General features: G+C 38.5%; 1 protein-coding gene across 9 annotated transcripts in view; it reads left to right on the forward strand.

Annotated features, from left to right (window-relative positions):
- The window catches only part of CTTNBP2 (cortactin binding protein 2), a 165,931-nt gene extending 141,329 nt beyond the window's left edge, over window positions 1-24,602 (forward strand). For 8 of the 9 annotated variants that reach the window (XM_012476405.2, XM_064374111.1, XM_012476406.2 and 5 more), the window contains 9 exons: window positions 44-196; window positions 364-551; window positions 7,518-7,696; window positions 10,559-10,764; window positions 11,089-11,274; window positions 14,719-14,782; window positions 15,962-16,094; window positions 17,410-17,511; window positions 23,474-24,602. In XM_012476405.2, the coding sequence (XP_012331828.2) occupies window positions 44-196; window positions 364-551; window positions 7,518-7,696; window positions 10,559-10,764; window positions 11,089-11,274; window positions 14,719-14,782; window positions 15,962-16,094; window positions 17,410-17,511; window positions 23,474-23,719 (1,457 nt within the window). In that variant the 3' untranslated portion in view covers window positions 23,720-24,602. Of the gene's footprint in view, window positions 1-43; window positions 197-363; window positions 552-7,517; window positions 7,697-10,558; window positions 10,765-11,088; window positions 11,276-14,718; window positions 14,783-15,961; window positions 16,095-17,409; window positions 17,512-23,473 lie in introns of those variants that run through there. The other variant, XM_064374102.1, reaches the window with a different exon arrangement.
- The last annotated feature ends 2,321 nt before the right edge of the window (window positions 24,603-26,923 follow it).

The raw sequence follows: 26,923 nt of genomic DNA on the forward strand, positions 1-26,923 counted from the left end.
TTTGTCAAAAGCTTGAATCAGTGAATTTACTTTTATTTTACAGCTTGTCTGATCCCAGTGAAACAATCTCCTGTTAAGAAGAAAATCATCATCATTTTAGAGAATTTGGAAAAATCTTCATTGTCTGAGTTATTGAGGGACTTTTTGGCACCTCTTGAAAATCGCAGCACTGAAAGTCCCTGCACTTTCCAAAAAGGTAACGCTAATAGAGGGAGCATGCTGAGAAGCAAGCTTCCATAATATTCTGATCTTTCTGTTTCCCAGAGTACCAGTTATACTTCATATTCTTTTAGTTATTTGAATTTGAATTTGTCCCATAATATAACTCACTGAGGATGGGCCATTGCTTTTGGTGTGTTTCAGGAAATGGAATGTCTGAGTGTTACTACTTTCATGAGAACTGCTTTCTGATGGGAACCATCGCCAAGGCCTGTCTCCAGGGCTCTGACTTGCTGGTGCAGCAGCATTTCCGCTGGGTGCAGCTGCGGTGGGATGCTGAGCCCATGCAAGGACTGCTGCAGAGGTTCTTACGAAGGAAAGTTGTGAATAAGGTAACAAACAGCAACTGCAGCCTATTGCCAGGACAGCAGGGGTTTTAGTTGTCAGGAGAGTTGGACTTGAGTTCCACCGCTTACTAACTATGCAGCCTTGGCCAAGTAAAATATTTTGATATTGAAGGGCTAAATAACATAATGAATGTGAAACCCATAACAATTTCTGCACTATGGCTGGGCACAGTGGCACACGCCTGTAATCCCAGCACTTTGGGAGGCTGAGGCAGGTGGATCACGAGGTTAAGAGATGGAGACCATCCTGGTCAAGACGGTGAAACCCCTTCTCTACTAAAAATTAAAAAATTATCTGGGCATGGTGGTGCGTGCCTGTAGTCCCAGCTACTTTGGAGGCTGAGGCAGGAGAATTGCTTGAACCTGGGAGGTGGCGGTTGCAGTGAGTTGAGATTGCGCCACTGTACTCCAGCCTGGTGACAGAGTGAGACTCGGTCTCAGAAACAAAACAAAATGAAAACAACAACAACAAAAAAAACAATTTCTGCACTATATGAAGTACAAGAAAAAGTAAACTGGCTTTACTGTTGTCAGCTGTTGTCAGGGAATCTCCCCAAGTTCTAAATGCTGTAGAAGGCTTCATTAGAAAATTAATCACTCTTCTTAAGGAAAAGTTACTGCTTTCTTGGAGCCTTCAAAACATACACCACTGTGGGCACATTTTAAAATAGGACTTTTACACTATGCTATGGTAAAATTAAAAAGCCACATGAAAAAGTTGAATTCTATATCTTGTGACACATTTTCAAGAGTAATACTAACTTCTGGCGACTTTCACAGAATAACAAAATAAGTGTTCTGTATTCTCCCAAATGATAAAAATAATTGAGAGCTGAGCAGATCTAACGCATCATTATTTAATATTTTAAAATTGGGCCAGTAACTGAGCATCAGGGTAGATTAGAAATAATAGAGCTTGATTTAGTAAGATTTCTCATTTAATTTTGCACAATGGGCCACATTTGCAGAACCGTCTTATCATTGCATTATTGCAGTATTTTAAGCTGCTAATAACAGAACACCCCAACTGCTAGCTGCTTCTTAGAGGATTTTCTCCCTCATGTAACCAGATATCTTGTGGTAGGTGTTCAACATCTCAGCCTCCAGGTCCAGGGGAGTCTGTTGACCTTCCCTTCAAGACTGCAGGGTACCTACTAGGCTGCAGACGCCATGCCTTTATGAAAACACGTTCAAGGGCAGAAAGCAGGCTGTAGCGAAGAATAGAGAGCTTTGGCATCCTCAGTCTCTTTATCAGGGAGGAAAGCACTTTTCCAGAAACATAAGACTTCTCTTTAATGTTTCATTAGCCAAAACTGGTTTCATCTCAGACCATGGCCAGGCCTGCTTTTGCAAGACTGAAGCTCTCCACCAAGGGCTTGAACAGATTTCTGTGTCTGTTGTGTTAGAGTGTGTGCACACATGTGCGCTGGGGCGGGGGAGATAGGCGGGGGAGAAGTGTTGGGTGAGAATGGCTTTTGGGAATTCATCGAACAGTCCCTGCCATTGGTAGTTAGAATTAATATATGAAATCTCCAATTTAATTAGAGAATTCTGCCTCATGTTGTATTTAAATCAGTGACCTGGTCATAAGTATATGTTTTTGGCCAAAGCCCAGCCACTGTATGATCTCAACAAGAAGGAAGAATGGTGAGGTAAAGACAATCATAAGTCTTAGCTTTTCAAATTACTGATGCGTGCATTAACTTTATCACTGTCAATATTTAAATCTCATTGCCCAAGATAATTCACATAAATAAGCAGAAAAGATACAAGTTTTATTATGTAGGATTGATCCTATTTCAGGTAAAGGGTACCTCCCTCCCCCTAGGTCTCTGATAAAAATTAACTTATTTTGAAAGGAAAGTTCCAAGCTTCAGGTTCACTCTCTTTTCCATTATATTTGAGAGTGGGGTGTGCTGCCGATAATAGAACGGGAAGAAAGGGAAATGCCTGTCCTTCACCAAGAAACACTTCAAGTAGGTTAATAAAACATTCCCTGGGGTGTGTGTACAAGGGAATGAATGACTCTTGCGAAACATCAGAAATCTTGTAATGTCACAGAACCTAATCTTTGTGGGTACTTAAAGCACACTGGCAATTGATCACAATTTCTTCTTCCAGTTCCTTGAAGAGATAGAAGAAAATCGAACTTTCAGGATGATACTAGGCTTTCTACTAGTATTAAATAAAAAATAATTATACCATTTTTAGTAGGAAATGTTAGACTGTCATTAATTGTATAATACATGATCTGAGGATTGTCACTGAAAACTATGAAAGAATTATATAATGATCATTACTCTTTTGAAGAGAAGGAAAATTGTGACAGATCCCAAAGCCTCAGATAACACAGTGATAACAATTTAATAGAGCTGCTGCTATCACAGAATCAGCTTTTTTGGGTTTCCTTGGCCAAATTATTTCCTTCATGTAAAACATACCAACATTCCCAATTGTCCCCTGTCTTAATATCATCATTACTTGAAAAAGCAAAGATTTATATGAATCTTCTTTTTTTTGAAATGGAGTCTTGCTCTGTTGCCAGGCTGGAGTGCAGTGGAATGATCTTGGCTCATTGCAACTTCTGCTTCCAGGGTTCAAGCGATTCTCCTGCCTCAGCCTCTCAAGTAGCTGGAACTATAGGCAGATGCCACCACACCTGGCTAATTTTGTATTTTTAGTAGAGACCATGTTTCACCATGATGGTGATGGCCAGGATGGTCTCGATCTCCTGACCTCATGATCCACCCTCCTTGGCTTCCCAAAGTGCTAGGATTACAGGCGTGAGCCACCACACCCAGCCAGACTCTTCTTTCTTAGAAAATACAAAGTTAGTTTCTATGCCTGACTTTTAATCAAGGGATATTTCTCCTAATAGTAAATAAATATTTATTTTTGTGTGAACCCTCCATACCACCAAAAAAGGGATTTGGTTTTTGTAAAATATAATTCTAAAAAGAATTGCTTCCTTTAGGTCATGTGTGTTATGTGGTATTATTTAAAATGGGCACATTTTAAATTTTGGAAAAAATGTCTTTATGCTGAAAGAGCTCTGTACATTTTGGTGACATTAGCATTTTAGCTGAGACCTTACTTTTAGAAAAATGAAATTGTTTTTCATTACCATTAATACCAGGTGAACATACTAAAATTCAGGTACAGCATCTTTTCACTTACCCAGAATATGAAGTATTTAATGTCATTAAGTCAAAAAACTTTTTTAAACATTTATTTGTAAGACCTGGTGAGTTACTATATATACATACATGTAAATAATGTTCCTTCCAGAATTCATGTTTAAAAATTCATCCAAGTTTCTCCTTTGTCTACGTACCCCTTTATTTTGTGTCAGTTTCATGTAATCAGCTACAGATCTGTATAACCTAGTGCATCTGCCACTGCACACGTAACAGACTCAACACGTCCTGTCCCCGGACCTAACTCTGGGCTTCCCTCCAGTCCCCGACTTCCTTTTTTGTTATCAGTCATCCAGACTTAGAACTACTCAGCCTGTTCTTGTCGTTGGTCAATCACAGCATTTTATAAGTCCTCACTTTGTGGCACACTAAGGAAAATGCAGTACTAAGATTGAAAGATGTCTAGCCATGGAAACTGATCATCAGAACACAGTGTGATACATGCATCAGAACAGTGTTAGCTGGTTATTCTGTAAATATTTGCCCCTGGCCTGGGGACTCTGGGACAAGATGGGGGTCCTCCCCACCCTCAGAGAGCTAGTGTTCTCGTGGAAAGATAGGCCTCAAAAAAGAAACTATCTTTGTGGGAATTGGGACTTAGAGGACAGTTTTTATTCAGGAGATATTATTCAAGTGCTATTTAAAAAAATGTATTCAGTGTATTAGAGTTGCACATCCAAATACCCCGCTTTCCCTCAAGCTTTTAAGTTAATTGTATAAGCTTTATCTTTCTATGTATAAATCAAGTAAAGTTTAACAATCATCTTTGAAGGGACTCATAACTTAATTACATTTCTTTACATAGATTCTAGGTCTTTAAAACTTTAATATATTTTATTTCTCTTTTTAAGAACTTCTTCTGTCTGACAAATCTTCCCAAGTACTTAATTCTCACAAAACCAGAAAATTAAATTTATAAATCCAGTGGCTCAAATGTTCTCTTAATTCTTTTACCATTTACATACCCTTCATAAAATTCTCTTACCCCTTCTTTCTTAAGATCACAACCCTAAATCAATAACTCGTTACCATTTTAAACTAGACATGAAGTTTTTCTAATATATGAAATGCCTATAAACATTTCAAGTATTTAAAAATACCCAGTATATGATTCTCTCATCCTAACCCAAAAAATAATGTTTGATTATATTTAATTCTGAATATTAGTGAAGATAAAAATATACCCCATACCCCTATACCCACCTCCCATTTTTTGCCATCTCAAGAAACCTGGGTTCTTTTTCTATGAAAATTTAGGGTTATTTTCTTGGCTGGCCAAGTCTGTGTGTTGGCCAGGCTTGTTGAGGACTTATGATCTGACCTTAGACTTTTCTCAATAATAGAGAAAAAAACAGTAGAGTCTCACTAATAGTCACTGTGTACAAGTGTTTAAGTCCATGCCTTCCAAGTAGAGTAGATTCAGTTTACATTTCTAATCCTCAGCTTCAGTTTGAATCTGTAACCCTTACCCATGCTATTTCAGCATTGGACTGGATTCAACTATTGAAGCCTTGTCTCTTCCTGAGTGGCAGGGCCACAAATCTGATAAATGACATCAGATTAAACTCTGTGTTCCCACTTCTGATTCTGTTTGACTTCATGGGTACAACACTCAAATCATGCTAATTTAACAGGTGGCTAATATGTGCTGTGAAAGAAATAGGTAACATACCACTATAGAAACTCTGGCAGAAGTGGGGAGGCGTACTTGTTTTAGGAACTGGGGGGCGGAAGCCTCTCTGTCTGTGGTCACATTAAAGGATTTGTAGGTCACTCTAATTTGTTATCTAAAGGAAGAAGAGTTTGCTGAGAATAGGGAGGCAGGGGGTGTAGGCAGAAGGAGCAGCACTTGCAACACATCTCAGGCATAGGGAAGAGGAGGTTGGTGTGTGGGAAAACTCAAGGACAACTGCGTGGTTGTATAGTCATTCAGGGGACGTGCGAGGTCGGGACCAGGTCCAGCACCTTGAATCAATAACAGTTACATAGATTGTTTACTTGTAGAAGCCTGTCATTTATTCATCCCTTTTCTTATTTGCAAACATCAGCATCCATTTTGACTGCTCCTCCACAGTTTCTTCCCTCTTCTATATTTGGGACACGCTTTCCGCCTCCCCTCACCAATCATGTGTCCTGGACATCCTGTGAGAGACCCGGCTGAAGTCCCACCTCATCTATTTGCCTTTCCTGACCATGCTGTATTTAGTCAATTCTTCTTTCGAATTACCATAGCAGCTTGTGTCTGTCTGTACTTCAAGACTGCCAGTCTGGAAGGTATATCTGAAGGATAAAGGGCCTGGCCCAATTTCCTCATTTTTCCAGTTGGTAAAATTCAAAAGAAAAAAATGGAAGGCAATTGCAGTACCTGGTGGGTGGCTTCCTTAGCTCCATCAAACTGCACCAGGACTGATTATTTGCTCTTCAATAGCTTTTCACACCCTTTCTTGTTGCCTCTGTATTTCATAAGTATACTAACTTACGTGGAATTTTCCTTCTTAGCAGCAATAACAAATAGGCATAGAATACATAGTAGGAATACACACCTCTAGGCAAAATTATCCATTAACACTGAAGGAATATATCTCTAGGGAAGGAAATAAAAACGTGGTTACTGGAAAATCTATTTATCAGCTAGTCCCTTTAATGAAACACCAGTTTTTAATGTACTGCCCAATAATGACCACTTTTCCCATAATACAGCCACCTTGCAAAATAAGAAATTTCATATAAACAACATCTGTACTTTGGCGAGAAGGGGTGCTCACCTGTTTGTTCAGGTCCTTAGGAAAGGCAGATTACATTCTGCCTTTAGGAACTGTGAAATGTGATTCTGCTACAATGTCTAACAGTCTGATCTTTAGAAGGAGTTTATTAGACAGTCATTAAGAGAATAATTCAGTCTTCCCAGAAAAAAGTAATGTTTTCCTGGGGACCGGTTATAATGAGAGCTCTACCCTCCTTCTTCCTTCCTCTACATTGGTCTTGATGAGACAGCTGGAGAGACTCCTCTCCCTCTATCAGCTGCCCACAAAGCTAAGCCTGTTCTTTCAGCCCTGGCTGACCAAGAAAGTGAAGCTTAAACAGAGAGCTTCAGAAATGGTAAGCCTGAGGACGAAGAGGAAGTTCTTTAGCTTAATAGTGATTACTGAATTCATTTTAAATGTGACAAATGACTCCTTTGTTATTTCAGCTATATGCTATATCCTATTTCTCTATTAAAGATAAGCCCTATATAGTTAATATATACTTGCAGATTGCAGAGAGTAGATCTTAAATGTTCTCACCATAAAAAATAAGTATGTGAAGGGATGGATATGTTAATTAGCCTAATTTAATAATTTCACAGTATATACATACATCAAAACATCATGATATACACCACAAATATGTATAATTTTTGTCAATTATACCTTAATAAAAAATATAAATAGACTCTAGCCCTGGCTTTGCCCTGTTGTGGGACTTTGGGCAAGTTGTTTTTTCTTCCTGGCTCGGGGTCTTGATACACAAAATGGGGTAAAAATGCCTAACTCAAGCTCCTAGTGAGAGTTAAAGGAGAAAAAATGCTGATCACACTAACACATTTGCACAACCAGTAGTATGTGTTATCTGTCCTTCAGCCATCCCAAGTAAAGTTAAATAAGATTCAGCTAGTTTTCAGTTTTGATTTGAAGTATTATATTTTTAATTTCGGGCTTCTAAAGACAAAATGTTCTAAACCAAGCTCCTGTGTTCCACCTCCCTGCCTCTCTAGTTCAGAGGTCAGGTGCCTCCTCCCTGCGATCCTGTGTGCAAGACTGTCGACTGGGCTCTGTCTGTCTGGCGTCAGCTTAACTCCTGCCTGGCCCGCTTGGGCACACCTGAAGCACTTCTTGGACCAAAGTATTTCTTGTCTTGTCCTGTAGTCCCTGGACATGCCCAAGTGACAGTGAAGTAAGTGCCATTTTTCCTTGTTTTCCTGCTTATGATAGAGACATGGCCAATTCAGGATGTTTGAGAGTGAGAATGCTGTCCAGGCTGCCTTGCGCCACCTCCTGTCGCTGACGTGGAGTGCCAGTGCTCTCTGCTCTTTCAGAGGACGGCCACAGCTTGTCTATTGCGTGCTTCCTTCCTAAGGCACCTGCATTTTTGCTAAGAGCTAGGTGGCAGTTTTTTCTCCATTAGAAAACTCTCATCCAAGTCATGTTCGGCTTGCTATGCAGAGTCTCCTGAATGAGGTACCACATAAGAAGTTTCATCAATTATTCTATGCACACCCTCCAAAAACCTGCCTTCTTTTAATGAATTGAAAAGCTTCTCCCTTTATTGGGACATATGTTCAGTACCTACCATGTTTTCCTTTGAAGCAGCTTATGAGAACAGACATATATACAATAAGGTTAATGAAATAGAAAATCAGGAGAAAAATGAAAGGAGAAAAAAATTGTCACTATCCAGCTTAATAATGCTTCTGTGACCAGCAAGCACATTTGATACTGCAGTTTCTGGTGTCATGGGCAGAAGTCTATTTTGGAAAGCAGGAGATAGACATAATATCTTCTCAGCTGGGTATGGTGGTTCATGCCTGTAATCCCATCACTTTGGGAAGTTGAGAGGGGAGGATCACTTGGGGCCAGGAGTTAAAGATCAGCCCAGGCAACGTAGTGAGACCCCAGCTCTATTAAAAAACAAAAAAAGTGGCCAGGCATAGTGGCATGCACTACCTGTAGTCCTAGCTACTTGAGTGGGGAAGCTAAGGCAGGAGGATCAGTTGAGCCCAGGAGGTCAAGGCTGCAGTGAGCTTTGATTAAGCCACTGAACTCCAGCCTGGGTGACAGAGCAAGACCCTGTCTCTATAAAATATATGTATATCTTCTTTATTGTAAGACAAACCACCATTTTTATAACAGCTAATTGGAGGGAAAGGAAGAATTACCATATTAAATATATATTTAGAATTTTGCTACAAAATAAATAGTTGTTGATATAATTACCACTTTCTTCATTATTCTCTCAATTAAATTATTTTTTATATCCAGAGTCTCAGGATTCTTAGTAACCAATCTTGACCTCTCCTATATGGAGTATAGTCTTTGTCAAGAACTGTGGAGCTTCCAAGATTTTTACCTTATTTGCAAGCTACCAAGTTAGCCTGCCATGGTTCAGGATGCTAGGTTAAGGACACAGGACTTCATCACCCACAGCACAGCAGGCAGCCTGAGCTTCACTTTTACGTAGGTTCCCTTTACCCCTGAAGTCCCACAGGGTGATACATAGTAGCCCATGTGGATGCTGGATTTTGCCTCACAGCAGTGGAGACCCCCTTCCCATCCCTCCAAGGCTTCTAAAGAGGGATGCTGCAACTCTGTTGATCCTTGGCCCTGGAAGAAGATGTTATTTTAGTATCCTGATCAGGAAACAATTCTGCCCTCTGCTCCTGAAGGAAACATTTATCTCTGTCTTCCAAGACTGAAAAGATAGTCCAGAACAAAACCTGACACCAGATGTGCAGAAATGCCGCAGAGACTTGTCTACCAATGGCTAAGTTAAGGAATTGATTTTTTTTTTTCAAACCACAGCTTATCATATTTATACCTTTAGCACTTTTAGGAATAACTGCATAATTTTGATTCATGCTGTAGAATACCAGAATTGTGTCTGTGTTCCCTATCGTACTTTTATTTTTCCCCCTGATTACACAGCCCTAGATGTTAAGAGAGAAACTTAAAACAGATGGATGCTTAATACCTGGGTCATAGTGTTTGACAATTCTCGGACATTATATGCAATGTCCAATAGCTTTGAAAACATTCCTAACCTGGGTGATGTGGTTTTGTTTCTATGGCCTTTAATCATGTAAGTGTTTTTAAATACTGCAACAAAGCATAATCTTTTTTTGAAAGAATTTTAATTGGCATTGAGTGCTGCAAATTTGGGCTGAAGTCCCACCGTTTATGGCTATTCATGCAAACAGTCCACCTGAGGTGATAGCTGTTTGATCCCTATCTCTCTATAGAACTCAGTCCACCCAGGTGCTACAGTGAGCCCTTGCCTTAGGACAGGTAGATTTAATTTGCCAGTGATTATAAATTGTATCCCAGGCTGGGTGTAGTGGTTTACGCCTGTTAATCCCAGCACTTTGGGAAGCCAAGGAGGGCGGATCACTTGAGGTCAGGAGTTCGAAACCAGCCTGGCCGACATGGTGAAACTCCATCTCTACTAAAAGTACAAAAATTAGCCAGGCATGGTGGCACACAACTGTAATCCCACCTACATGGAAGGCTGAGGCACGAGAATCTCTTGAACCCAAAAGGCAGATGTTGCAGTAAGCAGAGATTACACCTCAGCACTCCAGCCTGGATGACAGAGCGAGACTCTGTCTTAAAAAAAAAAGTATCCCAATTTCAGAAATATTAAAATACAATATATGTGTACCTTATTAAGGAGATGTAACAAAGAAATTGAAGCTATTTAGACATGGACTGTTAGGACATCTTTTTTCCAGATTTCTTCAGTCTTTAAATTTACCTGTTTTTCCACGTATTGGTTCATGCGTTCGTTCACTCAGCACTCAAGCTTTGATTCTGCATTGAGAGATACATGTAAACAATCAGTTTCATTTGAAATACACTGTATTTTTGAGGCAGATTACTTTTGTATTGGATAATTTCACTTCTTTGAAAACTACCTGGGAAAGGTAGCATATGTATAGAAACACATTTTTTCCCCATAGTCTTCAAACTGTCCTTTCATAGAATTGTGTATAATTATTGAGAAGCCTGCTCCTAAGGGATGAATCGGCCCCTCTCTTGCTAGATGGATGTCTAAGCTGTGGAATGGCGTCATCACACCCAGAGTTCAAGAAGCAATATTGTCAAGAGCTTCTGTGAAAAGACAACCTGGCTTTGGGCAGACAACTGCTAAAAGACACCCTAGCCAAGGACAGCAGGCTGTGGTCAAAGCTGCTCTCAGCATCTTGCTAAACAAAGCTGTACTGCATGGCTGTCCCCTCCCTAGAGCAGGTATGTGGGTTTCTGCAGAGAGGAGAGGAAATTCACACCCTTATAAAATATCTTTTAAAAGTTGTTTTTAGAGAGCTGGCTATCTTCTCTTTGTAATTAGAAAAATATACATTTTATAGCAGTGTTCCAGAACTGTGAATTTAATTACTGGTTAATGCTTGAATTCTAGACCTCTAAGTAAAGTTTGTGCTGGTTCACAAAGCCCCAGCTTGGATATTAAACAAGTGCATGATTTTGAAGAGTCCATATCTTTGAGAAATGGAAACGTATTTTACTTTAATCAAGGAAACTGCATTATCCCTGTTGTGATTCATGTTGTTTCAGAGCTAGAACAGCATACAGCTGATTTCAAAGGAGGAAGTTTCCCTTTATCCATAGTTTCCAGTTATAACAGTTGTAGCAAGAAGAAAGGAGAGAGTGGTGCCTGGAGAAGGGTGAACACCAGTCCTCGCAGGAAGTCTAGCCGCTTCTCTTTACCCACCTGGAATAAGCCAGACCTAAGCACCGAAGGTAAGGGGCAGGGGTTGGCATGCTGCCTGCAAGGAGATGGACATTCCCGGTCCAGTGTCTGAAAGCAAACCTGCTTTCATTTTTATCCACTCTGCATTTGGCAAAACAAAGTTTAAGTATTTCAATGCACATTTTCTTAGAATAAACTATATAGAAGGTACATTTTCAAAAATATATGGGAGATCCCTACCTGAAAAATACCACTTTCAAACTAGAATTCCAAAATTAATCTTCACCTTATTAATGGCCATTTATTAATTTGTTTTTCTTGCTCTTCATAATTTGCATAATAAAATCATCGCATTATTGTATAATAAAATCATTGGCATATTTCTCTCCTATTATGTCACTCCTAAGTTAATCTTACATTAAAAAAAATATATGTAGAGACATATTTAATACCCACTTAAGGCCTTTCCAGGTGAATCAGGTGTACACATTTCTTTCTTATGTATGATGTGTACCATGTGCCAGGTTCTGTTCTAGGCACTGGAAACAGAGTGGTTATATATATATATATAATATATATATTCCTGGACAGGCACGGTGGCTCACACCTGTAATCCCAGAACTTTGAGAAGCTGAGGCGGGTGGATAGCTTGAGGTCAGGAGGGTGAAACCCTGTCTCTACTAAAAATACAAAAATTACCTGGGCATGGTACCACATGCCTGTTATCCCAGGTACTTGTGAGGCTGAGGCATGAGAATTGCTTGAACCTGCGAGACAGAGGTTGCAGTGAGCCGAGATCACGCCACTGCACTCCAAGCTAGGTGACATAGCAAGATGCTTGGCTCAAGAAAAAAATTCCTGCCTTCAGAGTTTATATTCTAATAAATTAGACAGATTTCATATGATGGGACATCATGTGAAAAATAAATATGTAAGCTTTCATTCTAACAAAGAAGATATAACACATCTGTATCTTCCTGTGTTAGACCTATTCCCTTTGGCATTGATAATAGGATAATCAGCTATTATATAAATTATAAATGTCCTTCCCAAATGAAATCCAAATTGGAATAAAAATGAAAAAAAAAAATCCACCTCTTATGCACTGTGGACTTCAGATTATATAATTCATGTGCCTCCCTTCTCAAAGTATTTGTTTTGTGGAATTTTATGCCAACTTTATAGCAGCTGGTTTCTAAATTAGATGCTTAAAATCTTATATATTTTAAAACATAAAGTTGTTTTTAGTTTTGAGTATATTTTCATTCTTAAGCTTGTATTTTGTTAATTTTAATAGAAGTTTAATGTTTTTTAAGCCTATCAATATATGCTAGGGTTCTTTAATTACCCCAAGTGCATGATAGCAAATTGTGACCCCCTTTTTTAAGTGACTGAATGAAAATTTATGGAATAAAATGAATTTTCTTTATAATTTTAAAAAGATAAATATTTTATATTGATAAGATACTGTTTTGATGTTAAGAGCTTGTCATTACTTCCCAAAGTTGTCAGAGGGTTTGATTCAGGGAGGGAGAGTCACTAGACTCCAGCCCACCAATTTAGTATAGACCCCCCAGATGACTTTCTGTAGCAAGGATTATACCTTTCATTTGCTCTTCATCCTTTCGGTATGCAAGAAAGCTCTAAGACAATGACAATGGTCTCCATTTACAGAGAACACTGAGGTTCAGAAACCCAATGATCTCCATTTACAGAGAACAACACTGAGGTTCAGAAACCCTTAGATAGCTCCAAATTGCCTCTTCTGGAAATGTGGGGTTCTGTAATTGGCTCTTGCAAGTCCAGTGCTATTTTCTGTAGTCCATGCCACCCTAATCCTGTTAGACATGCAGTGATCTGTGAGCACTCAAATAACTGGAAACCCACTGAGGCTCTTCACTGTGTCATTTCTAAGCTTATTAGAATCTCTACATAAAGTTTAAGATCAACTTTTTGAGCTAATAAGTGTTGTTGATATATGCTTTAGAGTGGACAAACAGAATCAAAATGAATATGAATTTAAAGCAGTATCATGGAAAAGTCTAGCTCAGAAAACTATATTATGCTAAATGTAAAAAGAAAAAGATGAATAGATTTGAAATTATATTTTAATAATTTTAGTTTTAGAACTATTTGATATCAAATGTTATGTTCCTTAAAGCATGAACTTCTTTGACAGAATAAAACTATAAGAGTTTACACTGACTTCTAGGAGATTTCTAAAAGGTAATTTTACAGAGTATATAATTCGTGAGTCAGTAGTTGGGTTAAAAACCATGACTGACAATGCCTCTCATTATTTTTATAATGGTAAATTTTTCCAATAATTGCATTGCATATATGAGTATTACAATGGTTGAGGTGACTTTGGTTGTTTTAAAAAAAATACCAACACAGGAATCCTTTTGCATGCAGATCACTGTGGAAGCTCATAAAATTTTATAAAGACACAGCCCATTTCCTTCCTCACCTAAAACAGAAAGGCCAGTGATGTCAGATCCCAGGCCTTTAGGGCAGTCTGCGCCCAAGGCTGTGTGCTATGTAGTAATTAGTAGAAGCCACTAGTTGGTGCTTTGGGACAATAATGACGAAAGTAGGAGTAAAGAAACTCAACAGTGATTTTCTTTGATCTGCTTTTAATGAGGATATATTTACTTTTCAAAAACATTCTTTAGAGAAAACTTGTGCTGGCAATATTAATATTTTATAATTCACTCAAAAGCAACTAAGTCTTTTAATGCATTTATAACATTGAGTGTTTCTCAAACTTTGACCATAACCGTAGTGAGAAATACATTTTACACCATAACCTGTATACACAAGCCTTTGCATTTGTGTGTATATAACTGATACAAATCAGTATACCTACAGCAAGCAATACAGGCTATTTTCTCTTTTTTTTAATTAGGTCATAATCTGCAGTTCATAAGACATTGATATGATTTTCAGCATTTTTTAAATTCCATGACTTTTTCTATACTGTTCATATTTTCTTTACCGCATAATGCAAAAGCTGTTATTTCTACAAATGCATGGCTAATGCCACATATAAAAAACTATGCCTGACTACATAGTAATGTTGGATTGCACACAAAGGTAGAGAAAGGGTGATTACCATCACCAAAAGGCAGGTATTAAAATCTTTAGGTACTTTGAGAACAAGGGCCTAAGGAACTAGGAACTTGACTAGAGAGAAGGGCCATCAATAAAAGCGAAGTTCAGGATTCTTGACTTGAGATTCAGATAGTGTTAGTTGTACCAAGTTCCATCAAAATGTACTCGAGGGAGCTGGCTATTCCTTGACCTTCCCACAATGCCTGTGCAGGAGGCTATGCCCGGAGCCTCTGTCCTGGGAAAAGTCTCCTCAAGTCATGGATGCTAACCCAAGGACAGTATGAAAGTGTTGGAGAGTCCACAGTCTGTTTCTTTTAAATACAGAGTTCAAGATGCACAGGGACAATGATCTATTGAAAATGGTTCTGTTTTTTTAACAGGAATAAAAAATAAGACCCTGTCACAGCTGAATTGTAACAGGAATGCTTCTCTGTCAAAACAAAAGTAAGTCCCCCTTTCAGATTTCACTCATAGCAAACAAAGATAAATCAAGTAACTTCAATTACTATTTTGAATGTTCCATATTCTCAATTATTTGTATGACTATTATGCTGTTAATAATTTTTTGAAAAGTAATAGATGTCATTCAAATGCTGATATTAAACTGAAATCTAATGAATGGTATCCGTGGATGACATCTAAACTGTTCCTTAAGATTAATATAAACACTATTTTGCTTATAATTTGTTGAATAAGGTTAGAAATATTACAGATTTCATTTCTGATCAAATTGTTTATGCATTTATGAACTTTTAGACAGTCATTAGATGACTTTTCCACAGATTTACAGAAACAGCATGACTAGTTTTAAGTGCTATATAGTTACAGTGATAATTTATTATATTGTTCCTAAGAAGTTGACTATTTCAGCTTACAAATACTGATATATAAAGGATGATTTGGACGATTATAGAAATGTTTAGGCAGTTTGTAAATAGGTCCCCGTGATAGCACAATAAATTGTGCACCCTGTCACTTGGCAGGTAACATTTAGGATCCTGTCCTCTGGTTTGTAGCATTACAGAAGAGGAGAGGGTGAAGAGAGAGAGAAGGGGGAGATGAAGGAAACCGCATGGCCTGCTATTTTCTGCCAGGACCACTGCTACATCCATGACATGCAACAGCCTGTATCATTTTTCCAGTAACCCTAGGATGTACACATAAGGGTTATTTACAGAACAGGGAACCCAGGAACTAAGGTGTTAAGGAGGGAAAAAACCTGATGCATGGTCATACTGCTAGTTAGCAGTAGAGCCAACTTTGAAATTCGTGTTTGTCCCGTTTTATCACACTGTCCCCTATGCCACAGTGTTTGGCATCTTAGTTTTATTTGGCCTGGAATATTGGACATCAAAGTGAATGTCTTTGTGAAACAAAATTCTATCCTATCAAGAAGTTTTGAGTAGGAGTTATCAAAATCCTGTGGAAATTTCTTACCTTAGTATTCTAATCTCAGGGTATCGGAGTGGGTTGCTGCATTAAATGACATTTATGAAATACTTTAAAGGATATTAAAAACGTTTTCCCTACCCCACACCAAATCCTAGAAAAGGTACAGTGTCTAGATTTCCAAATTGGGAATTGTTCTCACTTTGAAAAACATTTTTCTGAACTTTGTGTTAGGTCTTTAGAGAATGATGTATCACTGACGTTGAATTTGGATCAGAGACTCTCTCTGGGTTCAGATGATGAAGCAGATCTTGTCAAGGAACTTCAGAGCATGTGCTCCAGCAAGTCTGAGTCTGATATCAGCAAGGTGAGCAGTACAAATATCGGGCATTGAATGGCTCTACCCAACAGCTGGGAGACTTTTGGGGGACCACAATTTCCTAAAAGAAATTCCTTATTGAATAGCATGGTTAATACTCCAAATCAAACCATCCCTCACGTTGCTTAGAAAAGCTGTTTCTTCCGAAATACTATTTTGACAGTAAAAGAGCTCTACTTTGTAAAGCCTGCCTATCCATACTCCTTCTAGACCTGAGGTTAAAATTGTATGCTGTGGAGTGCAGTGCCATGATCTCAGCACACTGCAACCTCCACCCACCGAGTTCAAGCAATTCTCCCTGCCTCAGCCTCCCAAGTAGCTGGGATTACAGGTGCCCGCCACAATGCCGAGCCAATTTTTGTATTTTTTAGTAGAGACAGGGTTTCACCATGTTGGCCAGACTGGTCTTGAACTCCTGACCTCAGGTGATCTGCCTTCCTCGGCCTCCCAAAGTGCTGAGATGACAGGCGTGAGCCACCATGCCTGGCCTGGGCAGCTTTTTATATGAGCCTAAATTTCAGTTTCCTCAGATCTTTTTCCTTTCCATATTCCTAACTAACTTTGGCATCTCAGTCATCTATCAGTAAGAAAAGTACAAGCATCACAGCAGACTTACAGATCAAGCAACAACTTTCTTTGCAAATAAGAAAAGGAATTAGCTTGTATAATGCATATCATCATAATCTTTAAGCTGTGAAATTTGAGATCCAAATATGGAAACCAGTGACCTGAAATCTCAAAGAAAACATGCATCAAGTTCAACCTGTTTTGGCACTCACTCTGGTATCCGCAGCAGGTTTCACTGAGCTGCCTTGATTGATAGATGCCTTTTGCCTGAAAGGGAGCATAAGAAAGTGGTTGAAACTTGTTCGGGTTCCCCTGAAACACTCAACTGTGTTATTTGAGTCATCATAATATCTACAACAAAGTACAATTCACTAGCTTTTTTAACTTTCTTGGAAACAAAATATGTATCCACTGGAAAAGTAAGGTAATGATTAAAATCTTGCAAATTTTATATCCTTTCTTTACTTGCCAAGTAACGTTTTTTTTCTTAGAGAGTTCGTCTTCTGGTCTTCTTTTGACTTTTCACATGGATTATTTTCCCTTAGAGGATGTTTCTCATGCATTTGCTGTCAGTTTTACATAAAGACTTCAAGTATTTCATGTGAACAGTTCAGGATTTGAGGGGCAGGGAAGAGGATAAGGGTAATATTTCTGAGTTTCTCTGCCATTTAGCTGTGCCCTGAGTATACACAGTGTGACTGTGGAGATATGACTGGGCAAATTCTGTATTTTCCAGATTGCTGATTCCAGGGATGATTTAAGGATGTTTGATAGTTCTGGAAACAACCCTGTATTTTCAGCAACTATTAATAATCTGAGAATGCCAGTGTCACAAAAGGTAAGTGTCCTTTTCTCCCCAAAATGAGCAAAGGAGGATTGCTCTGGAATTGACTTCACAAAGCATCTTTCAGTGTGAATCACAGAGTTATTTTTTTAAACCAAAGCTAAGAACTGAAAAATGTGATAAAAGTAAAAGTGTTCATTAGTTTTTCTAATCTTGATAGAGTTTTTATAGAACATTTGGAAAAAATGACATAGAAAAGCATTACTTTTTTCCCTTCTATTTGATTCCTAAAATTTTATTCCAAAATTTTGGGTGCCTGTTGAGCTCTCCTTTTTTTTTTTTTTTTTTCATTTGTATATGACAAAACTAGAAATACAGTAGTTCTGCTCTATCCTCAGGTGATGCCTGAACCCAACATAGTACCAAAGTTTATATATGTTTCTTCAATCCAGTAACCCAGGGACTAAACTGGGTGCTGGAGATAATGTGGATAAGTTGATTCACATCCTGGGCAGGACAGAGTAGGATGGTGCAAGATTTCATCATGCTACTTAGAACGGCCTGCAAACTTAGGAATTGTGTATTTCCAGGCCACAAGTTAACTGAAAACACAGAAAACAAAATTGTGGATGAGGAGGGTACTCCTTTAACAAAACTTTGGTCATCTTGGTGGTTCCCTTTTTTTTTTTACATGTATTTTTAAGATTCCCTGCATTTTAGAAAATTGGAGTTAATTATAACAAAGCAAAGCACTGAGTGATAGCATAAAGGTCTTATACATTGCAAAAAAATCTCAATTTTATCTTATCCTGATTTTTCATAACATGTATTACATTTCAATGCGACTTTGAAAACAAGTCTGAATGGCAACTAAAAGAAGAACCAGGATTCCAATAGACTTCCTTAACCTTTTGAAATAGCTTCCATGACTACAGCACTGAACCATTATCAACTGGTTAATAAATGGCAAGAGCTAGCACAGCCTGGTATTCCCAGGTGAGCAGAAACAATAAAAAACATCTCACCCATTAGTTATGCGGTGACGATGCAGACTTCACAGAAGCACTTTGTAATATACGGTTTGTTCACCAAACCATGTTGATTGATTGCCATTTGCATCCTGTTCTCATCTACTCCCAGCGTGGCTTACAAAGACCTGTGTGTGGGTGGGAGGGTGGGGTGCAGATAGCAGGATTATAAAGTAAGCACAGTGAGACTATTAAGTTATTAAGCCTTATCTGATCACCCAGCAGCACTGGGCCCCACAGCCCTGCCCCCTCACTGCTTCGTTAGGTTTTGATCCTGGCTATTACATGTGGAACTATATGGGCTGCATGCATTGTGGGGAGCAGGTGTGGGAATCTGCATGGCGGGGAGCCCTAATACAAAACATTTAACATGATATCCTGTGAAGAAATGCATGGCTTTCAAGCTCACTCTACCATAATGTCTGCCCTTTTTTTGTTCAATTGGAAACAATTTAGAAGCCCAGCAAAATTTGGATGACGACCTAAGGAGGTGGCCTGGAGTCAGCACTGAGCATTCTGGTTTGTCCAGGGCCCATCCCTTTACCATCTTTAAAGCCTCAACTCACTGCCCCTGGATTTATGGCTTGCCCTGAGCTGTGCTTGACTGGAGGTCAGTCTCTAGGACCTAAGAATTTAGGATTCCTTGTGGAACATGGTCAGTGGAAGGGGCCAGGAGGATCCAGGTAGAGGAACAGTGAGCCACCTTCCCCACAGGGCCAAATCACTTTCTTGTGTAAAAATGTTGTTGACTGGTAGAGACTGGCTGTTGAAATGTCTAATGGAGAAACATGGTCATACCCCTACTTCTGTGTCACAGGACCATATTAGGTTGCTACAATAAGGTACTGTCCACAAAATAATAGTACTGAAAATCAAAGCTCAGGGCAACTTTGTTTAAAAGATCTTTTTTAAAACGGGTACTTTTATACTATCTGGACTCTTATACAAAAAAAAAAAAAAAAACCCTCACACACTGTTATTATTTAAATGTGCAATTTGATGTGGGGATTAGGACCACTGTCTCCTACTCTTCCTGAAAAGCTAGATGATGTTTTTCTCAGAAACTGCCAGCAGAGGGCAAAGTAGTACTGTTGGCAGCCTTCTGAAACCTTGGCTGGCTCGTTCCTTTTCTCTTCTACTCAGCTGGTATTTCTTGGTTAGATGCCCGGTTTCTTCTGTCATCAGGAAGTATCTCCATTTAGAGGTTCTTACCTCCCTGGGTTAGTCGAGCTCACTTTCTCCTTCATGGTTAGAAGGCTGGCAATGCCTCCATTGGAGAGGGGGCCTGCAACCATCATTATCTGTTGGAAAACAAAAATGAGTAAGTTATCTTTCTTTATTATTATTTGCCAAAATATAACTCCTCACTGCTCTAACAGTAAGGGAGTATAATTGGGTTTATGAATCAAGTGGCATTTAGCTGGCCTTCTAAATTAGAAACAAATACACATAAAGCAACAGGAAGAACGAATGCTAATGAATGTTTTCCTTTCATGTAAATCCTCCTGAAGCACACGTTCACATCTTTGGTTGCATGATAAAATCCACTTGAGGATTTTTTTTTTAATCCTCAGAGCCTGGACAATGGGTTTCTTACAGCTCCCGGACAATGGGTTTCTTACAGCTCCCTGGTGATTCTTATGTGCAGCCAGGGTTGAGACCCACTACTCTAAAGTATAGCTCTAATCTGTCATCTTCATTTTCCACCCATTTCTTTCTTTCCAAATATATCTTTAGAGGGGTTGATATGCCTTCATGTAGCTTGTTTTTTACAAGTTTCTTTTTACATGTAATTTACTACTCCCCCACCCCTCACTCCCCCCTACAGAACCCTCTCTTTCCATCTGTCAGTCCTGTGCCTCTTTAAAGAGCCACCCCCACTGCCATCTTCCTTATATATTTTTCTTTTCCTCCTGCCCCCTAGTTTCCCGTTTAGAGAACTTATAGTATCCTCTTAGCTTCTAGCAGATGCTGCATATTGAATGAGTTGCACTGAATGAATTGCTCTAACGATAATTCTTAAAGGCTAAATAAAACTTACTTTAGGTCAGTGCCTTCCTATACAAATTAGAGTTTTTCTTTAACATGCACAGCAATGTAGATAGTAAACGTTATACATTTAATACAGACTGTGGAGGTTTTATCCCAGGAAGCATTAAACACCCTTAACTCTCCTGCTCCAAAATTCCGCTACCTCCTAGTCTTGACTTCCAGGGTGTCAGGAACACTTTTCAGGCAGGATGCAGTACATCGGTCACTTGCTCTATTCTGCACGCCTGGCCTAGAATTGCTGTGGCTCACACTAAGCCCAGGTGATTCTCCATGCTCTCATCCTGCCTCCTCACATTCTAGCCTCGATCATGTTACCTGCACTGTTTTTACAGTTATGTCTCAGTATGTGACTCTTTCACCATCCAACAACTCATGACAAGCAATTTAACTTCTCATTTTCTTTCTGGTAACTTGAAAGCATAAGCATCTTTATAAAGCAAAAGCAGAACATACTAAACAGATTCACCCTTAACCTACCATCAGCCACACATGGAGGTGACAAGGATGGACTTGGATGTGGGTCCTCACCAGACGTTGGCTCAGCCTTTTTCCAGGCTTCCTTGGATGTCGTTAAAACTGAGCCCATCTGCTTTTTGTTTTGTCAGGAAGCTCTTGCCTTTCTAAGCTAGCTTCTTGCAGTCTCAGCTTCTCATTTTCCTTTCCCTGCAAATGCAGGTGTTCTGGACCCCATATTTGTCCCGTCTTTATTATTACATATTTGATATTTCAGTGCTTTTATGTTTCCCCAAACCTCTAGCCAAGTGTGTATTAGAGTTACATTGCTGTTCCCTTTAAGATTAGCTGAGTCTGAAAATCTGACACCAAGAGATGTCACTTTGGTGATTTGGGGGAAGTTTAATGGGCATGTTGTGTTGGGCTTCAAAGAATTATTAGGACTTTAATAGCAGGAAATAAAGGAAAAATGGGACTTAAAGGGGATTGGAGCCAAACTTTAAAAGAACTTTAGTGACGTGCTTAAAAGCTTGGGGCTTGTTCTGTAGTTAGTGAGGACTTAATTATCCCTTACCTTCCTATTTGCACCAATACCACTGTCATTCTCTGCCCATTTTTGTGGGTAACACTGGATTAGGTTGGTGAGGAGGAGAGAGAGAGGTAGATGCTAAAGATAACTGAGGGTCTCCTGCTAAATTCACTGGGAGAGCAGCATTAACCAGTAATAAGACCAGAGGAATGGCTTCAGGAAATAAGTAGTATTGAAGAAATGCAATAAATACAGTTTTAGAAAGAGTTGGAAGTGTGGCTGGACATAGAGATGAGTTAGTAGGGTGAAAATCAGTTCTTAGATACAGGAGATAAATGAGGGCTAAAGAAAGAACTTTGGGAGATATCTAATTAGAGATCATTGAAATACTCTGAAGGAAAGATCATCAAATGTGTGACATAGAGGGCTAAGAGAAATGGTACCTTTTAAGACAGCAGTCCCAACCATTTTGGCACCAGGGACTGATTTCATGGAGGACATTTTTCCATGGATCTGGGTAGAAGGTATGGTTTCCAGATGAAACTGTTCCATTTCAGATTACCAGGCATTAGATTATCACAAGGAGTGGGCCACCTAGATCCCTCACTTGCACAGTTCACAACAGGGTTTGCACTCCTGTGAGAAGCTAATGCTATTGACCTGACAGGTAGCAGAGCTCTGGTAGTAATGCTGGCTCACCTCCTGCTGTGTGTGGGCCAGTTCTTAACAGGCCATGGACTGGTCCACAGCCTGGAGGCTGGGGACCCCCTGATTTAATTGGTCACTGGAGAAAAAGGATATTGAGGAATTAAGCTAGGGGTTCTCAACTTTGGCTGCATATTAGAAAGATTTTTAAAAATCGTATGTCCATGCCACACCCCAGAACTATGAAACCTGAATCTCTGGGAATAGGGCCCAGCCAAGGACTCTTAAAGCTCCAACGTGATTCCAATGTCATGGTCAAGGTTGACAGCAACTCCTGTAAGAAGATTCCCAGGAGAATGCAACTGACAGCTGAGGCTAAATTTTGCCTGTTACGTTTTCATTTTGTTTTAAATCTTTCAATGGTTATATGGCTGTTAGGCCGCATTATTACTTTTGGAGAGGGGACATTATCAGGGTCAACTCCTTCAGAGGCATTCAGAGCAGCTCACTTAGTAGGAGTCATATCACGTTAGTTTGCAGAATTTAATGCAATATAGGGGAAAACACCTTGAGTGAAAGTTGGGAGACCTGAGATCTTGTCCCAGCTTCACCACTCGTTCACTATGGGCAAGACATCTTACCTATCCAGCTTTCAGATTCTTCATGGACAAAATGAGAGACATTGACCAGGTAATCATAGGACTTCTGAAACACTGGAGAAATGAGAACATGCAGCTTCCAAGTATGGAAGATCTTGAGCCACCTAATCATAGATGCACTAGAGTGCAGACTCTGCTAGGGAAGGAATGCTTCTCTTATGTTTTCTGCTCTATGCCAGTTTTTCTTATGTCTCCAAATTATTTGATTATTAATAGTTCATTTTTAAGACATGAAAGTAGAAAAGTTAGGTGACTTACCCAAGGTGACAGTTTGTTTGTAGAGCCGCCTACAAATTGGATACTCCAATTTGGTGATTTCCTCATGCCTGTAATTGAGTGAAGTTTCTGTTAGTAAAGAGATCGATACTTTAGCACTTGATTCACTGACTCCTGTATTTAGGAATTTTGTAACACCAGTAAGGGATTAATGAAAATCATGCAGTAGCCTACAGGAAATTAATTATTCAGCTTCTCCTCTCCATTTTTTTATTTTTTCATGAGAATCTATAGTTTTAGAGAGAAACTCCTGTGCATTTGCTCAGACACAAAGAGGAGGCAGGGGTAGGGCTCATAACAGGAGAAGCTGGTGACGACATTGACAATAACAATGGCAAATGTGATAAACTTGTTTGGTTTCTCTTCTCTTACAGGAGGTCTGTCCTCTCAGCAGCCATCAAACTACTGAATGCAGCAACAGTAAATCAAAGACTGAGTTGGGTGTTTCAAGAGTTAAATCTTTTCTTCCTGTTCCTAGAAGTAAAGTCACCCAGTGTTCCCAGAACACCAAAAGAAGCAGCAGCAGCAGTAATACAAGGCAAATAGAAATCAACAACAACTCAAAAGAAGAGAATTGGAACTTACACAAAAATGAACACCTAGAAAAACCTAACAAATAGGCCTGCCTACAATATTCTCACTATTAACTTCCTCTATTTCACACAGAAACCAAGGACAACAAGATATAAATACCTTTAAATGAATAAAATGTTTTCACTGTAATATAAATTATGAGTGCGGGACCACTATTCAATTTTTTTGTAAAGAATGTATTTATAACCAACATTTTGTTGCTTTTTTTAAAATTCAGTAGGATTGAACTTCAATACCAAGAAGTTATGCCAACTTTTCAAGTAGTTTTATAATAGAAAAATTGTAATAGTTTTAATCAAGATGTTCAGGGGTATTAAAACAGAACTGTCTGTGTACTGTATATCTGTATATATGTACATATGTATGTATATTTAAGGAAGTCCACAAATCATATTGCATACATGCTACAAAATGCATATAACTTTGGCTTAGATAACATTTGCCATTTTAAATGGAGATCATAATTTTATGTTCACTTGATGGGGAATGACTAGAATGGGGCAATAACAAATCATTTCTAAACAGTTATTTTCCATTAAAAGCCATATTAAGTATTTTGCCTGTTAAATTCTAATTTTATGTTTTAAATCTTTTAGTGGTTACATTGCCATTTCATAGCATCATGTATATATTTATGCTTATGAGTTTGCATTATGACTCCTGTAAAATATGAAATTATAATGCAATAAAAGTGTTATCTTTCTTACAAAAAGTTTTGTACCTAAGTGGATATAAATTACATAAATGCTTCAATAAATTAATTCAGAATTAATTCCTTCAATATTATTTCCAGAACTGGTAAAACTGATATTTTCTAGAAATGTTACTTCTAAAATTACAAACAAAATTACTTATACAACTCAGTTAAGATGCTTTGACATTAAATAAAATGCTGATTTAGTGAAATAATTTTGCTGTACATTTTATCTATAGCTCTTTGTAGTCTATATAACAAATAATTTGTGTTCAAGTTAGTAAATGCTAATAAAACTTGCCCTCCATGTTAATATTTCACTAGCTGTTCACAACAAGACTCAACCCTATTAGAAGAATAATCTTAGTTTAAAAATACTTAAATGGAGCACCAGGAATTGGGTGCTCTCTGAGTTAAAACACCTTTTTTTCCATAAATACCAAAAAAGTACAATTTTGTACCAAGAATCATTTACTTGCCTAAAGTCATTGAAAGCGGGTTTTTTTTGTTTTTTTTTTGGCCAGAATAGTTATTTACAATGAAGTACACACACCTGCCTTGTCTTGCTAGTACAAAACTGCACATATCTTAAAATAAACAATGTCTAGTGGAGATTCACTAATCTTGGGAACAAAACTGAATGCTCTCAAAATCATAGATAATATCTAGATTCAGGTAGCTCTAATGTGTTTTATTTCCTGCTTACATACACCTGCTTAGATTATATCTAATTTGATTTGTTAGTGCCAAGGCATTGTGTTTTATATTAGCACCTTTCTGAAAATAAAGATCCCATTAGTGTACTCAAGAACTAGAGGTGAGAGAACAAAACCAAATTTGTAATGCATTATTAAGATGACCTGTAGTAAGTTATCCATGTTACTGTCAGTAACATTCAACACGTACACTTTTTGTAATTGATGGCAGACTACAAGATGTCTAAAGAGGACATTTAGAACAGGGCTTTCAAAATACAGGTAGAGACCTACCAGTGGGTCATTATAGCGATGTAGTGAGTTACAACTAGCATTAAAAATTAGAAAATATCGGAGTCATCTTTTATTGTCTCACTGTCAATACAAGAACTGTTTGCGACAGTTTCTATCAGGTGGTTGTAGGAATGTATGTACATGTGACGCAAAGTATAACTGTGGGACATGGTCAAAAATCTTTGAAAGTCAATACTCTATAATGGCACCTAGGGGTGGCAGTGGGGCTGCATTGAGGGGTCACATGGTCTTTGATGGTAAACAGCCTTGGGGATGAATTAGGCACAGCCATTTGTTAGCTGTGTGGCATGCGACTTGTTTTGTTTTTTTTTTTGAGATAGAGTCTGTCACCCAGGCTGGAGTGCAATAGTGCAATCTCGGCTCACTGCAACCTCCACCTCCCAGGCTCAAGCGATTCTCTAGCCTCAACTTCCAAGTAGCTGAGATTACAGGCATGCACCACCATGTTCAGCTAATTTTTGTATTTTTAGTAGAGACAGGGTTTCACTATGTTGGCCAGGCTGGTCTTGAACTCCTGATCTAGTGATCCTCCCACTTCAGCCTCCCAAAGTACTGGGATTACAGGCATGAGCCACCGTGTGCAGCCAATCTTTTTTATTCAGTTTTCTCAGTATTAAAAAAAAAAAAAAACCTACAGGTCATCCATGAGTGTTAAAAAAGATAACACAGTAAAGCATTCCTAATTGCCTCACACATTCATAAAATAAGTAATCGATTTCTCAGAACTTTTTGTGGTATTCCCTATGAAGTACATTTTAAGGATCTGAAGTTAAAGACAGACAGCAATACAATAACAGTAGGAGACTTCAATATCCTGCTTTCAATAATTGACAGAGCATCCAGACAAAAATCAATAAGGAAATATTGGACTTAAACTACACTTTAGACCAAATGGACTTAGATATACACAGAACATTTCATCCAACAGCAGCAGAATATACATTCTTCTCAAGCACACACACAGCATTCTCCAAGACAGGTCATTATTAAGCCACAAAACAAGACTTAACTTTAAAAAGATTGAAATCATATCAAATACCTTTTCTGACCTATGGTATGAAATTAGAAATCAGTAAGAAGTTTCAGAAAATTCAGAAATATATGGAAGTTAAACAATATGCTTCTGAACTACCAATGGATCAATGAAGAAATTAAAAAGCAAATTAAAAATATCTTGAGACAAAAATGGAAACACACCAAACTTTATGGGGTGCAGCAAAAGCAGTTTAGGAGGGAAGTTCATGGTAATACACATCCAAAAATGACAAAGATCCCAAATAACCTAAATAGCACACCTTAAGACATTAGAAAAAAAGAACAAACTAAGCCCAGAGTTGGAAGAACGGAAATAAAGGTCAGAGAGGAAAATTTTTAAAAAGGCATGGTATTCAAAAATCTTTTCAAATTGTAATAATCCACAAATACTGGCAACTATATTATGAAAGCTGAATTTTAAACCATGAGTGTATGAAACAACTAATTCACAGAAATATCTAACTGGAAATTAGTAACTGTAGCAACGTTAG

Source organism: Aotus nancymaae, unplaced genomic scaffold (assembly GCF_030222135.1).
Source record: "Aotus nancymaae isolate 86718 unplaced genomic scaffold, 86718_ANA_hifiasm-v0.15.2.pri h1tg000002l, whole genome shotgun sequence".
NCBI classification, from domain to species: Eukaryota; Metazoa; Chordata; class Mammalia; order Primates; family Aotidae; genus Aotus; species Aotus nancymaae.